This window comes from Parus major, chromosome 17 (assembly GCF_001522545.3).
Source record: "Parus major isolate Abel chromosome 17, Parus_major1.1, whole genome shotgun sequence".
Taxonomy (NCBI): Eukaryota; Metazoa; Chordata; class Aves; order Passeriformes; family Paridae; genus Parus; species Parus major.
In genome coordinates, this window is record NC_031785.1 from 4,340,072 (window position 1) to 4,354,661 (window position 14,590).

At 39.2% G+C, this 14,590-nt stretch overlaps 1 protein-coding gene across 4 annotated transcripts in view; it reads left to right on the forward strand.

The window, feature by feature from the left end:
* The first annotated feature begins 363 nt into the window (after positions 1–363).
* The window catches only part of MED27 (mediator complex subunit 27), an 83,588-nt gene continuing 69,361 nt past the window's right edge, over positions 364–14,590 (forward strand). For 3 of the 4 annotated variants that reach the window (XR_004499699.1, XM_015644789.1, XM_033518582.1), the window contains exons 1-2: positions 364–624; positions 3,104–3,248. Coding sequence is in view for 3 of the 4 variants with exons in the window: in XM_015644789.1 (XP_015500275.1) it covers positions 377–624; positions 3,104–3,248 (393 nt within the window). In the remaining variant the exon portion in view is untranslated. The remainder of the gene's footprint in view (positions 625–3,103; positions 3,249–14,590) is intronic. The other variant, XM_015644788.2, reaches the window with a different exon arrangement.

Below are 14,590 nucleotides of genomic sequence, written 5' to 3' on the forward strand. Positions count from 1 at the left end.
TGTAATTTTGTGATTCCAGGCATCTGGACATGGCACTGGGCGATGTGATTTAGGGATTATGGTAGTAGTGCTGGGTGGATGGTCAGAAGTGCTGATTTACATCAGTTCATACATACAGAATATTCCGAGCTGAAAGGGACACACAAGAATCAAGTCCAACTCTCAAGTAAATGACCCACACATCAACCCACAACCTTGGTGTTATTAGCACCATGCTCTCCTGAGTTAATCCCATGATTTCACAGGTCTCTTCCCACCTTGCCGAATCCGTGATTATTGACGTAAGTGGCCCAGGAAAAGAAGATAAAAGTTTCAAAAAAAATAGTTTGGTGGCGAGCCACACTCCTCCCCACACGCCCGGACTACATTTCCCAGCATGCATCGCGGCGGCGCGGTGGGGCCTGTGGCGCCGGCCAAGATGGCGGACGGGGCGCTGAGCCCCGGCGTGAACCTGGAGGCGTTTTCCCAGGCCATCGCCGCCATCCAGGCTCTGCGCTCCAGCGTCACCAGGGTCTTCGACTGCCTCAAGGATGGGATGCGCAACAAGGAGACCCTGGAGGGCCGCGAGAAGGGTTTCGTGGCCGCCTTCCAGGAGAGCCTGCACTCCGTCAGCCGCGACCTGGGGTGAGCAGCGGCCCCGGCGGGGGTTCCCCGGTGGGCAGGGAGGGGGTCCCGGGGTGTCCTGGCTCCTCTCAGCCGTCTTCACTCCAGGGGAAAGTTTTAGGCGAATAAATGCGAAAACGCTCCGTTTTATTCCACTCACCCCACAACACCATGCGTGTTACCCCTTCGTGGTGTTCTGCTTCAGAGTCTCCAAAGGGTTGAACGTGCTCGTAATATTCACCTGGTTTTTGTTCTAGTTTTGTTTTCACGAAGGACCTCTCGGTGGGATTGCGTTGACAAGGTGAAGGTGTTTGGCTGCAGAGAGATTTATCTCTATATTTTGAAGATTTTTGTTAAAAATTAAAGCACCTCCTAGATGCAGGCTATTCCATAGCATGTAAGGGGTTGAAGAATGATTTTTTTATTACCAAAACCTGTCAGGCTGGAAAGTTATCCCAGGTAAGTGGAGTTGCTTAGTACCAGCAGGTGCTTTTTGTGTAAGTAGAGACAAACTGCTGAGGCTGAAGACGTGGAGGAAAGTTAAGGGCAGAAGAGAGAGGCTGGCACACAGTTTAATTCAGCTATTTTGTGTATTTAAATTGAAAACCCCTACACAGATACATGAATTGAGTACTTGGTGTTCACTTGGGGACATGGTTTAGTGGTGGACTTGGCCATGTGAGGTTTATGGTTGGACTTAACGATCACAAAGGTGTTTTCCAGCCTAACTGACTCAATGATTGACTGTATTGATCCCACCACTGGGTTGCTGGGTTTGGCTGTATCCCCCTGGGAGCCATCAGCACTGGCCAGGGATGTCCACAGGTACTTAACCATCCCTTCCCAGAACATCGTCTGCTTCAGGGTCTTGTGTACGAGAATTTCTTTCTTGTTGATTAAAAGGCCTTGCTGATTTCTAGCTGGATGATATAATTTGTTACCCACTTCTCTTCTGTTGGGGAAGCTGGTGGATAACCCCTCTCATGAATGGTGCTGTACCCAGCTTTAGGGGTAGGTGTTGTATCCCTTTAGTTTTTAGTTTTCAAGTTGATGAGGCCTCACAGTTCCCTCCATGGAAGCTGAGCTTTTCCTTTGGTTATCCTAGCCTGGCTCTGTGGCCTCCTAAGGAGTAATCTGGTATAACCCCAAAATCTCATTCCCAGACAATAAAAGGTAACTACTGAAGAGCTGGACTTGGATCCTTGTGGGTCCCTTCCACCTCAGGGTATTCCATGAACTGGCCTATTCAGGTAGCAAGGGAATGCTCCAAGGTGTGCGGAGGTTAATATAACCAGTGAATTTTTACATAGTGAAAATATTGACTGGTGTCTCTGTTCAGAAAATCCCCAGTTATTATGCCTAGTCACACTTGTTTTATTGTATTCTTTTGTCAAGGAATATTAAGCAGATTTGCAAGTGTTCACAGCACCAGAGGCTTGGAAAGAATGTAGGCCATGGAAACTTCAAGGAATGATGATTAATAAAGGAGAATTTTATGGTAGTGAAGTCTGTAAGCCTTTTAACTGTCAGTTCCCTGATTGTTGGGAGTTTATTTTTGTAACCTGTCTTAAATGTAAATTGAGGTATTTTGGATTTTTCTTTACAGATGTTTTCATAAGCTGCCTTTTGAGTGCTAGATTTAATTTAGTGGAAGTTCTGAAGTTCAGACTTGGGTGTAGCACTGAGTAGTCAGAAGGCAAAGCACTTGATTAGTCATGTCACTTTTCACTGCTTTTTATATCTGTGCAAAGTGACCATCTTTCTTCTACAGTTGATTAATGCAAGTTTGAAAAATTGCTTAACTTTTGTTATGATTAAATGTTGTGTTTGACAAATGAGATATGAAGCCATGAGAGATCATTTCACAGTGAGGGACCTTTTCATGGGAAAATGGTGATTATTATGCTTCAGTTGAGTATTTTACACTACAGATACACAAATTAGTCATGAAAATCAGAAGATCTTTCCTTGTCCTGAGAACCTGGAAGGCCAATACTTGATTAGAATAGTCACAGCCTTTGCAGGACTATCTCCAGGCTTAGGACTAATGCTAGTTCTTGTGTATGTTTATATGAGGACAATGTTCATTTGGAGTTCTCTAATGAAATTATGAAGCATCTGCTTTCTCAGTAGTTAAAAAAAGTACTTTTAGTATTGCTGGCAGTGCTGAAGTCAGAATTTTGTGGTTTCTGAGGAGCTGCTTTGCTTAGGAAGTGCCCTGGGCTGTGAACGGGACCTGCCATAGTCTGACTCTTTCCAGGTTATTTTCAAAGACTCTTGACTTGTACTTTCTCTCTGAAGAAGAGCTGAGCTTAACAACCAACAGACTGCTTCAAATTGCTTCAGTAATAAGAGGGATTATGTTTTAAATCAAATTTGGGATGTATTTAAAACTCACTTAGCTACTAAAATAGACTTGGTGCATGCTGCTGTCCCTGGAGGATTAACATCTGCAGTTCCCAGATCTGACTCTAAAAAATTCCCTTCTGCTTTCTTCCAGGGAACTGGAGCGTCTGAGCAACCTTGTTGGGAAACCCTCAGAGAACCACCCCCTACACAACAGTGGGCTCCTGAGCCTTGACCCTGTGCAGGACAAAACCCCCCTCTACAGCCAACTTCTCCAGGCCTACAAATGGTCAAACAAGGTAACAAAATACATCTGTGTGATTTACTTGTGTAATCCCATTGCATATTGCATTAGCCGTACAGCAGACACCTGACTGTTTGGGGCTGTCAAAAGGGCTGACTTTTTATTGGAATTGAGGAGCATAATATGTACCTAAACTTGCTTTCAAGGATAAAATGATGTTTTAATTAAGGGGAGACTTTTCTGTGATACCAAGGTGTGCTCTTGATCTCAAAGGGGGTATTAACTCCCAAGCATTTCCACATTTAGCATCTTACGTAGACATAAATTAAAAGTATGTTGTGTCCCTGCATCTGGCAGTAAACACTGTAGTGGGATATTAGAACAGAGAATCAACAGCCTTATATCATCTCCAACCTATTTCTAGGAAAGAGTCCTGTAGGGAAGTTGTCATCATCAGAAATCTTGAAGCCTTTCCCCTACCATTTTCTCCAAAAAGCATGGGCTCAAAAGCAGCTTTGTATTCAGGAGCTTTGACATCCCTCCTGTTTTCATACCATGTATCTGGGACTGAATTGTGAATAGTGTAAAGGAAAAAGGCAGATAATATTAATGCAGTCTTTTACATATAAAAAAATTAATTGTTTTTGCTGAAAGAAACTTCTTTCTCAACAGCATAATTCAGTTTCATAAACCTCTGTGTTGAATATATGTAGGATTTGGATAGGTATGTTTCCTTTTCTACTCTGAGCAATCTACTTGTGGGTCAAAAATAATCATTTTCTCACCTAATTTTCTTAAATAAGTAAATGTGGCATCGCAATTACTGCTGGCCTCTGAGCACTGTTATATTTCAGGTTCCCATCCTGTTTTTTTGAGCATGCCTGTTACTTTTTATAGAAGTATGAAGATGAGTAAGTATTTAAAAGCTTTCTTAAAATTATGTTTGAAATACTGCAAGCTGTTAAAAAATATAAAAGATGGATTAATTTCTGTTACAATAATTATTAGTAGTAAGTGTGTCTGGAGTTGTAGATTTTACAACCCCTATGTGAGACAGCAGGAATAATAAATCTGAAAATAGTTAGAGCATTAAAAGAAACAGTTCCACTTTAAATTATTTATTATGATACATGAGCCAGGAAAACTTTGAGAGTACAGAAATACTTCGTAGGCAAATTCTTGTTATATATTGAGCCAACCATTCTAATTTCACTCAGATTTAAGATAGGATACTACAATAATGTTTATATGAATACTACAATAATACTCCTACAGTAATGGGTCAGAATACAAGTATGTGTTGATGATTTTTAAATCAGGAGAATTTGGCACTGAGAGAAATTTAGTATGATTGGAAAATGGGGGACAGGAAAGATTTCTAAGTGGAAATTTAGTAATTGAGAAAGTATTTAATGTTTGCCTGTGTTCCTTGCTGTTAGCAGCAGATTGTTAGCACTGAAGAAAAATAATTAATTTGCTACTTTCAGCAAAAATAAAAGTAGGAGAACTTATAAACTTGTAAGGCAGTTAAGTCTTCGGGGATTTAATTACTTCTTTATGTCATTATCAGAGTAAACTCAGGCAGTAATGAAATAGCTTTACAGAGCTGTTCTAATGTAGTTTTTTATTAACTTAGAGTGTCATGGAGCTTTAAAGAGCAATTTTTTGTAATCCTGGATTCTGATTTCAGAAAGCTGGAAGTTTTAGTATCCTGTGCACTCATATTCACAATGAAATGTTGCAAGAGAAAAGCAGTACCTTTTATTTTAGCTATGAAACAAAAGTCAGAGACAACAGAGATAAAAGAAAAACACTAGCTAACTTGCAGGAAATGTGTTGCCTGTGTGAGGGTGTGAGCTGCTGGCTTTACCAGCAGAGATCCTTCTGTTCCTGCTTAATTCTTCATTGCTAAATACACTTCTGGAATAAGAGTTATTTCATTACTTCTTCTGGTTGCCTTCGATTCTTATTATGGGTCTCTTGTTTCCAGCTGCTTCGCAGGGATGGTTTGGAAGTGATGGTCTGTCAATACACTTCAGGTCTGCCTGCATTTAATTTTTAATTTGTGACCCCTTTGTGGCTTGCCTGCTTGTATTTTTGATGAGTTGAGATAAGGGCATTTTCCTCTGCCTTTGACTGTTCATGCATTACTGATGGCATGAACGGCCCCATGGCTGCCAGCGGAGGAGACTTCTGGGGCTGTGGTGCCATTCCAAAAGAACATTCATGAAATACAAGGAAAATGAGTGCACAGGCTGTGCTGCATGTCTCAATGCATTCTGCTTATTTTTAAGACATGGGGAGACTGTTAAGTCGCTTTTAGGACAATAATAACTGGTAATTAATGGTAATAACTGGGCTACCTATGAAAAGCAAATTAGTATTCAGTATATCAAAGAACTGGCCTGTGGTTCATGAGGATACTGTGTGTTAGAATAGCTGTTTGTTTCTATTTACAGCTTTGTTTTGATGTTGGGTCCAGCAAATGCCTGCTTTTCTTCTGGTCTTGGATGCATGGACAAGTTTTTGGGTTACATAACAGTGCTGGATATGAAATGTAGTGAAGATTGTAGTCACAGACATAAATGGAAAATACTGTGTTTAAGGTGTGAGTGGTGATACAGGAGATGAGACTAAGCTGACACTTAACTGGCTTGGTTTATTTACCATAATTAATACTTGTAGCTGTGCTTTGTTATGTATTTGGAGAAGATCTACTTTCTGGTGCAAATTTACTGACCTCTTTGGCTGAGTGCAGTAGAGATGAGTTGCATTTAATGGTGATTTCACAGATACTCACCCTGAACATTTTTTACTGCTCCTGCGAATCACAGCACCGTTTCTTCCATTTCTGATTGTAAGTTTACCTGCTTCAGGAGTAAGAAAAAGTCCAGTGGGAAGAATGAAAACTTCTTTTTTTTTTTTTTTTTTTTGTCTTTTGTGTTCTCTTGGCAGCGCTTGTTATTTATGAGCACCTGTTCTCCTGATATTTACTTACTGTAATTTATCCAGTAGTTTTGCAGATGGTAAAGTTGTCTGTGTAATGGAAGCAGCTGTTTGGCAACACAACAGCTTGTCAAATGCATTAATTGCATACACACAAAACTGTAAAGGAACTTTTCCTTTTTCAGGTGTTTAACAGCTCTCACCAAGCCATAGCTGAAAAACACAGGAAGTTTAAGTTTATTTTATTGGAAGTAACAGCTAAGTGGTTTTTCTTCTTTGCTTTAACTTACTTTATGTGTGAGTAGAAATCATGGAAGTGAATTACTTTGCTGCCTGTGGGATGCATGGAGGCGTGTAGTAGCCATGGAACAGTATTTAGGTCTAGTTGATAAATTTCTTTTCCCCTCCTCTTCAATTTTATTTAAGAAAAGAAGTTATCTTTATTACAATTGAAGTGCTGTTTCCCAGAAGGATCCATATGTTCCCTCTAATGTAATCCTGGAGATATAGTATTAGATAAGGTAAAAATGAGCTATCATTCTGCAAGGTTAATGCAGAGAGAGTATTATGGGTAAGGTAGGATGTTTGTAGCTAGCAGTAAGGGGTTTTTTTTCTTATGGATTGTCTCTGTTGAGTCATTGCACTTGAATTCTCGGTTTAGTAGTTATGTACATCTTGACAGTTGATTTTTTCTTTTTGTAATATACTGCTGTGTCTGAGCAGGTGAAATCTGAGATGACAGCAGCAGTCAGGAGGGCTCCTGGTTGGTGTGTGTGTGTGCCTGGAGCATTTTGGACTGGGTCTGCAGAGGCTCTGCCTTACCACTCATTGCCAGCTGCCTGCTTCACTTGGAATTCAAGGGAAATCAACACAGAGCAGAAGGCATCAGCTAAGCTTAGATTAAAGAAATTTTTGAAAGTCACTTTCTAGGCTGAAATACTGATTAAGTTTTGATTTTGGTTTTTTTTTTAAAGAGATGTGACCTGATATTTGTGGTAGATACTGCAAGAACTCTATTCTCTGCTCTTCAGGATGCTTCTACGTTAGGTGCCCTTGTGCCACCCTTCCCTGCTCCCAGTGCTGTTTGTTTCCTGCAGGAAATGAGACCACCAGCTCATGAATATCAGCTTCCTTTACTAAGCAACTGCCTGTTACTCAATACTGAGTAACAAAGAGGTTTTGTAGAGGGAGAAAATACTTGTTGGTGCTGTGATTAATCCAATATCATACTTCCCCACACATGAAATGTTCAGTGAAGCTTGTGCTGGTGTGATCACTTGATCCAGCTACAGTAATGCTAATGGTCAGAGCAGGTTTTTGGAATCCAGGAGTGTCAGTTCATTCTTTGAATGGTATAAACTTTGGGTTTCTGCAGCTTCAGTGAGGTTATTTATGGCCTGCAGTGTGTACTTGCTCATCCTTTGCCCTTGGTAGACTGTTCATGTCCTCGCCCTGTGGGTGCCCGAGGCAGTGTCTGTTAAGGGGTTTCTACTGGCTCCAGTGGAACAGAAAACAGTGTATTTTATGTCCACTGAGCAAGAAAATGCTTTTTTGCTCAGGTTTCCCCTCTCTTGCTGGGATGCTGTTAAGTAATTCGTGCCCCACACTTGAGATTTAATCACTGTAGAGGTTTTTTTGCTTGTTTATTGTTTATTTAGATGAAGGATGTGTGCAGGATGGATCAACTCTCAAACCAAGTTCCAGAATTACTTTCAGCTGGTGAAGGAATGCTGTGTTGTGTTTGGAGAGCAGCAAACTGAGTCTCCCCTGCATTGCTGAGTGACAGCAGCATCAGCTGAGTTCACTTGCTCAAGTAAAAATAGTCTTCTGCAAGTCATCTTTCCTTCTCCCCCTTCCTTTGCAGTGAGGGGTTTCTGTTCAGACCTTCAAATAATTTTATTAACAGCAGTAGAAGTGGGGAAATTGAGAGCAATTGTAGTCTTGAACAGGTGATGTTATTTTAAACTTTTTCCTCGATTTTTAACTTCACTGAAGCACAGTGTTATATCCCCTACTGTTTTCAGAGTTGCATAGTTATCCATGTTCTTTATTCCAGTTCCAACTCTTCTTGAACTCGTGTATGTAGGTGGTGGTATTGTTTTATCTTCATGAGATGCTGCTTACAAAACGTGATAACCATGTGTTTGGGAGTTTTCTACTGCTTCAAGCAGAAAGCAAAAAAAATCAACTTTTCTGACTTTGTAACTTTCTGGGGAAATAGGATTTATATCAAATTATTTAACTTATCTGTGAAAGGATTATTTTGGGAACTTGGATAAACTTTACAATATCTGTGCATTATAAGTTTTCTAACTGAACAAAGCTGGACAGGAGTTGTCATAAATTTATTTGAAAATAGTATGCTGGGAAGTGCAAAATGAAAAAAAAAATACTGTTGATCTGCATGTGTAAATAGGCTACAAATATTTGGATTTAAATTTTTTGCTTCATAGCTTCCTCTTGTTTTTACATAAATATAAAATTGAACTGTTAAGATTACCAGTAATGAGTGAAAATGATTTTGTCACATGACTGAAGAAAAAGGGTATAGATAGGTTTTTTTTAATTAAATTATTTTGATATGTTCCCTGATAAATTATTTGTATAAATTGTTTTTATTGTAGGGCTCAAAAAAAATCAATCAATAGGGCATGTAGAGAAAGACCAGACTTGTTACAGCTGCACTTGGTAGCTTAGTATTGATTAGACACAAATACTGAGTTTAATGACAATAAATGACATTAAATGTTAACCATGATAATAGAGAAACACTGCAGAACAGGGAAAAAAAAATACTTCATCTTGATTGTAAAAGGACGTGTTCATTCCAAGGAGCATTAATTTTGAATTTTGGGTGTACTCAAACATTCTGAAGTTGTTGTGGTTTTACAGTAGCATGGACAATGAAACTGGATTATTGTGATGGCACTTCTTGAGTATTTTAGGTAGGTGGCCAAAATGTCATCCTTTCAGAACTTTTATTCCTACAAAAATGCAGCATTATAATATTGTGACATCCTATTCTGTGGAGATCCAGAGATTCTGGTGTAATCTTATTGGTGAGAGCAGAATGAGAACTTCCTAGAGGGAGCTGCATTGGGAAATCTACCCCTGGGCTCCTTTCCTGTGCACATCAGCCCCAGGAATTTATATTCTGGTCACTGCAGGAATGAATGGCCCAGACTGGTGAGTTTTGTACACTGGACACAAAATAGAGCTGGGCCACTTGGATTCTGTTCCTGCTTTTCTTACTAATTATTGTAACCTTGAACAGGAGACACAGATTTTTACTGTGCCTCATTTTTCGTGTAGATAAAAGAGGATAATATCACATAACCTATTTCTTGGGAGAGTTTCTAGTCTAAGTGTGTCTCAAGTGCATTGAGTTGTTTGGACAGAAATGTTTTGTAGGTGCCAAGTATTATATAGCCAGTGACTAATGTTGTTTGCCTGGCAGTCTGGAAAAATACAATTCTGTGTGATTTTGGGCAAATATCTGGTAAAATGCCCTTGCTGTTCAGAATTATATTAATGTTCCAGTTTGTTTTTTGTTGGTTTTTTTAATGACTGGGGAACAAGTGGTTACCTCTCTGCTTCCAACTGCTGCAGTTATTAATTACTGCTCAGAATTACTGCTCAGTTGTCTGTCTGGAGATTACTGACTTTTCTTATTGCAGGGTTGGTTTTTGCCCAGCCATGACAGGGATGGCAAATTCTGGTTGTGTGGAAATTATCCTTGATATTATAATGATGGGAGGGAAAAGCACTGGAAAAGCTGTGATGAAGAAGAAAGTGCTTGTACCAAAATGTAATTTCAGTAGTCCATGTGTGCTTTACTGGAGAAGGAAAAAGGTGGGACATGAAATTTTTTTGAGAGTCTTTGAGGTCTGCAATGATAGTTTTAAAAAAGTAAGGGAATACAGTGAGAGGGGAAAAATGTTGAAAAACAGGGATGCTTATAATAATAGCAACAGTAAAGGCAGAATCACCAGCTACTGCTTGTTAGGCAGGGTTTGTTTTCCCTGGAGATCACGCCTAAAGCAGTGTCTGGGACATTAGGGATGGGTAACATCAGTTATGTCTTCTCTTTGGAAATGTATCTTCCCTCCTCAGCTGTGAATCCCTGGAATCTTCATCTCTCTGTTTCTTCGCCTTTGACCTTTAAGTTGCTTTCTGACAAAAGTCCAAGCCAGGAGTATTGCAACTATTTTATTGTTATCTTATGGCTATAAAAGTGGTTTTGACACCTGATAATATGAATTAAATGAAAATTGCCAATGTGTTTTTTCCTTGCACTGTGGAAAGTTATCATGGCAGGTGAGAATTTCCCCCATATGCTGACTTGTGCCAGTAGAGAAATTGGTTGAATTTATTTGACATTTTAGTAGACTGAGGTTACTCTTTTACTTCAGGAAGAGAAGAGATATGAGGAGTAACTTGTTGCTTAAAAAATAAGAAATAATTAGTCTTTGGTTCTGACCATGATAGACTTACTTTTGCTACGTAGTTTGAATGTTTTATATCTGTGATATTCACAGAGTTATCATAGTAATAATTCACACCAGGATGCTGTTATGAGGTAAGGTTATGTGTCCAAACAGAATTGCCTTTCTTACTGAATTTTTTTTAGGATTTTTTTTCCAAATCTGAAGCAGCCTGAGAGCAATGATAAGGTGTTTTTATATTGTTATGCCTATTGTTTGTTGTTATTCAACAGTATTTTTGTTTTCAAGGCTCTGATCAAAATAATGCTGTAAGCAGTACCAGCCTCACTTTTCCTAATTATGGGAAGTGATCTATCAATAACACACTATTATAAATCACAGCCCCCTTGTCAGCTGGTGGGAATTATTTAATGCTTTGCAACACCTTTATTTGCTAATGAGTGGGTTTTTTTCCCCGTTTCTTTGATAAGTATTAATGTCCTAGCTGTTTGCCTATTTCAGGATGGAAATGATTGATGTGTCTCTGTTTTAACCAAAACACTGCTTCCCACTCCTGCTTCTTCCTCGTCTAACTCATTTTTTCCCTCTGCAAGAACAACTCATACAATTCATGCTGGATGGCTCAAATATGTAATTAATAGGGCAGTGATCACTTTCCCTTTCTAAGTTGCGTAATGTGATCATCAAACCTAATTAATAACTGCCTTGCTTTGTATTGAGTTTGCATGCAGCTAAGCCAGGCACAACCACAGAAATGTGGCCTGGGTAACTTGCAGTACAGCCATCAGAGCAGCAGTAAAGGCTTTACTCTCAGAATCTGAGGAATACAACAAAGTATAACTGTAAATCCAAGTTGTCTGGGGATTAACTGATGAATATGCAGGACTGCAGAACAAGACCAGCTTTGTGAGAGAGCCTCAGACCCAGCATTCCTTTGAATTTCCAGTTCTCCTTGTGCCTCAGCTCTCCATGGCTCAGACTGACTGCTGCTGGTGATAAAGCCTGACCATCTCGTGGATGGTACCAGCATGAAAACACAAAGAATGTTTTCAGAGACTCAGTGTTCTTTCTTGCTTTCTTTGAGGCAAATTAAAGATGTTTGTAAAGCATTTGCTGACCTTCATATGAAGGACACTCAAGGAATATGAACACTAATATAAAATAACCGATGCAGGTGATAAGCATCCCACAGGTATTCTTCATATGGAAAATATTTTTTTGTAGCTTCTAGAGGAAATCAAATAAAATGGAAAATTTAATGATGTCACCCTGTTGCTCTCTACTTTTGTTGTTGTCAGGTCTTTTATTGTGACTGTTATTTGGGTTTTTTAATGCAGAAGTGTAGTCATCTGTATTCTTCTTTGAGTCCTCTTTTGAAGTTACTGAAGTGTCCCATTCCCCCCTCCCCAGACAGTTCACAGTGGATTTATTTATTTGAATTGCATATGAACAATGCTGAGTTCTTCCCCATTGTATCTTAATCTCATGCTATTGATAATTGGTAAGAAAACATCGAGGTGGTTTAACAACTAATAAAATTGAGACTAGTCTGTGTAAGGAACTGTGTAAGCATGTAAACAAAACTGCATTTCTGACCACTGCTTGCTGCTTTGTGGAAATGTGCATTTGGCAGAAAGGTCACAGCAGTTTTTTGTTCAGGAGGAGTTAATACTGCTCTGCTGATGTTGAAGGTGTGTGAGCCAGAGGGTCTGTGGTGACCTTCAAAATCTCTTGTCTCTTGGGGTCAGTGCAGGCTGATTTTTATTTTCCTGGGAGGGAAGAGTAATGCTGCTCTGGACAAAGGGTGGTGTTTTGTGGCTTTGTGACTGCTGAAGAATGTGAATAAGAAATTGCAGACCATGACATAAGGACCATTACTGGGTAAGAGCTGTAGGCTGTGTAACTCTGTGTCTGCTCAGGCTTCTGGGGTAGTTCCAGAACCATGCCTTGGCTCTCCTGGCATCTGGGAGGTGCTGTGCTTGGGCTGGTTTGGGAATTGATAGGAAAATAGAAAAGAGATCAGAATATGATCATTACACTCAGAGTTGCTTCTCTCCCAACTTCATTTGCTACTGGTGTGTTTTCATTGTATGAGTTAGCATTTAAATCTACTAGAGCTGTCAAATCCTGAAGGTCTGGAAATAAAGACACTTATCAGTACATGTTATCTTGTCCTTTGCTGATACAAGATCAGCCCAAGCATTTATAGCAGTTCATTTAATCTAATTTTAAGTGCCTGAATGTAATGATTCTTGCAGAAGAAAAAAAACACCAAAACCATTAATAAATCTTTTAACCACTGACACTTGTTCAGTTACAGTATGTGTGGAAAAAGATGTCCTCTGAATTAATAAAAGAAGATTTAATGAAAACTGATTGATTCTACCAGATGCTAGTCTTTCCCCCATTTTTTATCTTTTCACAGAAAGATCAAAAGTTTCTGTATCCTGAGCAGCAGTTACCTTGTTGTGTTATGAAGCTCTTGGCTTAGTCTGAAGCATTCAGTTATACTTTGGAGTTGTATTGAGTGTGCTGAAAACTTAAACCCTTGAGTTAAAATGCCTAAATGTGGATTGGGTGAGCAATCTGAGAGGAGGAATGGTGCAAGGTTGCAATTGCATGATTGCCTGGTCTTCTAGTGAGTTAAAAATGCATTTCTTGGTGTGTGTATTTTTTTATATGCTCAGGAATTTGCTTGTTCTCAGAAACCTCTTCTTCAAAAGCCCATCTGCTGACAAGCTGACAGTAATAACTAATACCCTTATTAGATGGAATTAGCATGAATCATCATTATGAGAAGTAATGACCATGTTGAAATGCTAAGGGTATTTTCAAGATTACCTCAGACTAGGTTGGCAAGCAGGGTATAATGGCTACATCTTACAGCACGTAATAAAATCAGAGGTCTTTGATGTTCAGAATTGTGCTTTGGAACAAATAGTTCTATTTAAAACCAGCACAGTCTTGATTAATTTGGTTGTTGTATCTGGATTCTCTAGGCTCCTGTAACTGGTAGTGGCAGAGTACTAAAGGTGCTCTGTGTACTGCATGGGCCATTAGACACAAAGGAATTGGATCTTGATGTGACATTTTACAGTATATTCTAAAATAGATGTATTTACTTCTCATTACATGTAACTGCAATTCCTGGGGAAATCAATATTGAAAATACCCACTAAAAGCCTCCCAGGATCTGCAAGCATGCACAAAAAGGAGCTGGATGCATGTGCTATTACCCACAAGTGGTGGGTTAAAGTGAATTATTTTAATCTTTTCATGTCAACATCAATTCAGTATATTTTCCTTATTGCACCAGCCTGTTACTGCTATGGAAGATGCAGAGAATGTGGGCTGGAGCACCAAGAGTCCTCAGGTGTCTTTAAGCTGTTTTAAGCTGCCCATGGTTTGAAAATATTCAAGAATCTGTGATATGAGCTGTTTGACATTTTTCCTATTCCAAGTGCTCAAAGGAATAAATCTACATAAAGACTGTTAAAATGAGAGAGTCTTTGTGACAACGTCTGGATCTCAGAATGTTACTTTATTTCTCTCTTGGATGACCACCATGATAAAACAGCTGAATCAAATACATTCTTTTATGTATAAAATATCTTTTTTAGTTTTTGACAGCTTGTTTCTAGTTTTAGTCTAATTCAGTTTGAAACAGCTGTTCCTGATCTCTGCAAAACAGTTTTCTGATGGAAATCATGACATTCTCAACTACAGCAGTGTTACTGGGCTCTGTCTCATTTCAGATGGTGGCTTTTCTTTATGGAAAAAGAATTCCTCATTCAGAGAAAATGTCACTTTTGTATCAGATAAGCTGCAGTTAAAAAGATAATGGCTTCCTCCTCCCTCCGAGGTTATCCCTCAGTGAGGGTGGATATATGTTTCTCTTTTGAGAAAAAACATCCCTGTGTGTTTTACCATTAGTTAGATTTTTTATTCTGATGTTCCCTGTCCTACCCATCTGCTTTCAGTTGGGTTCTATTTAGAGTCTTCTCTG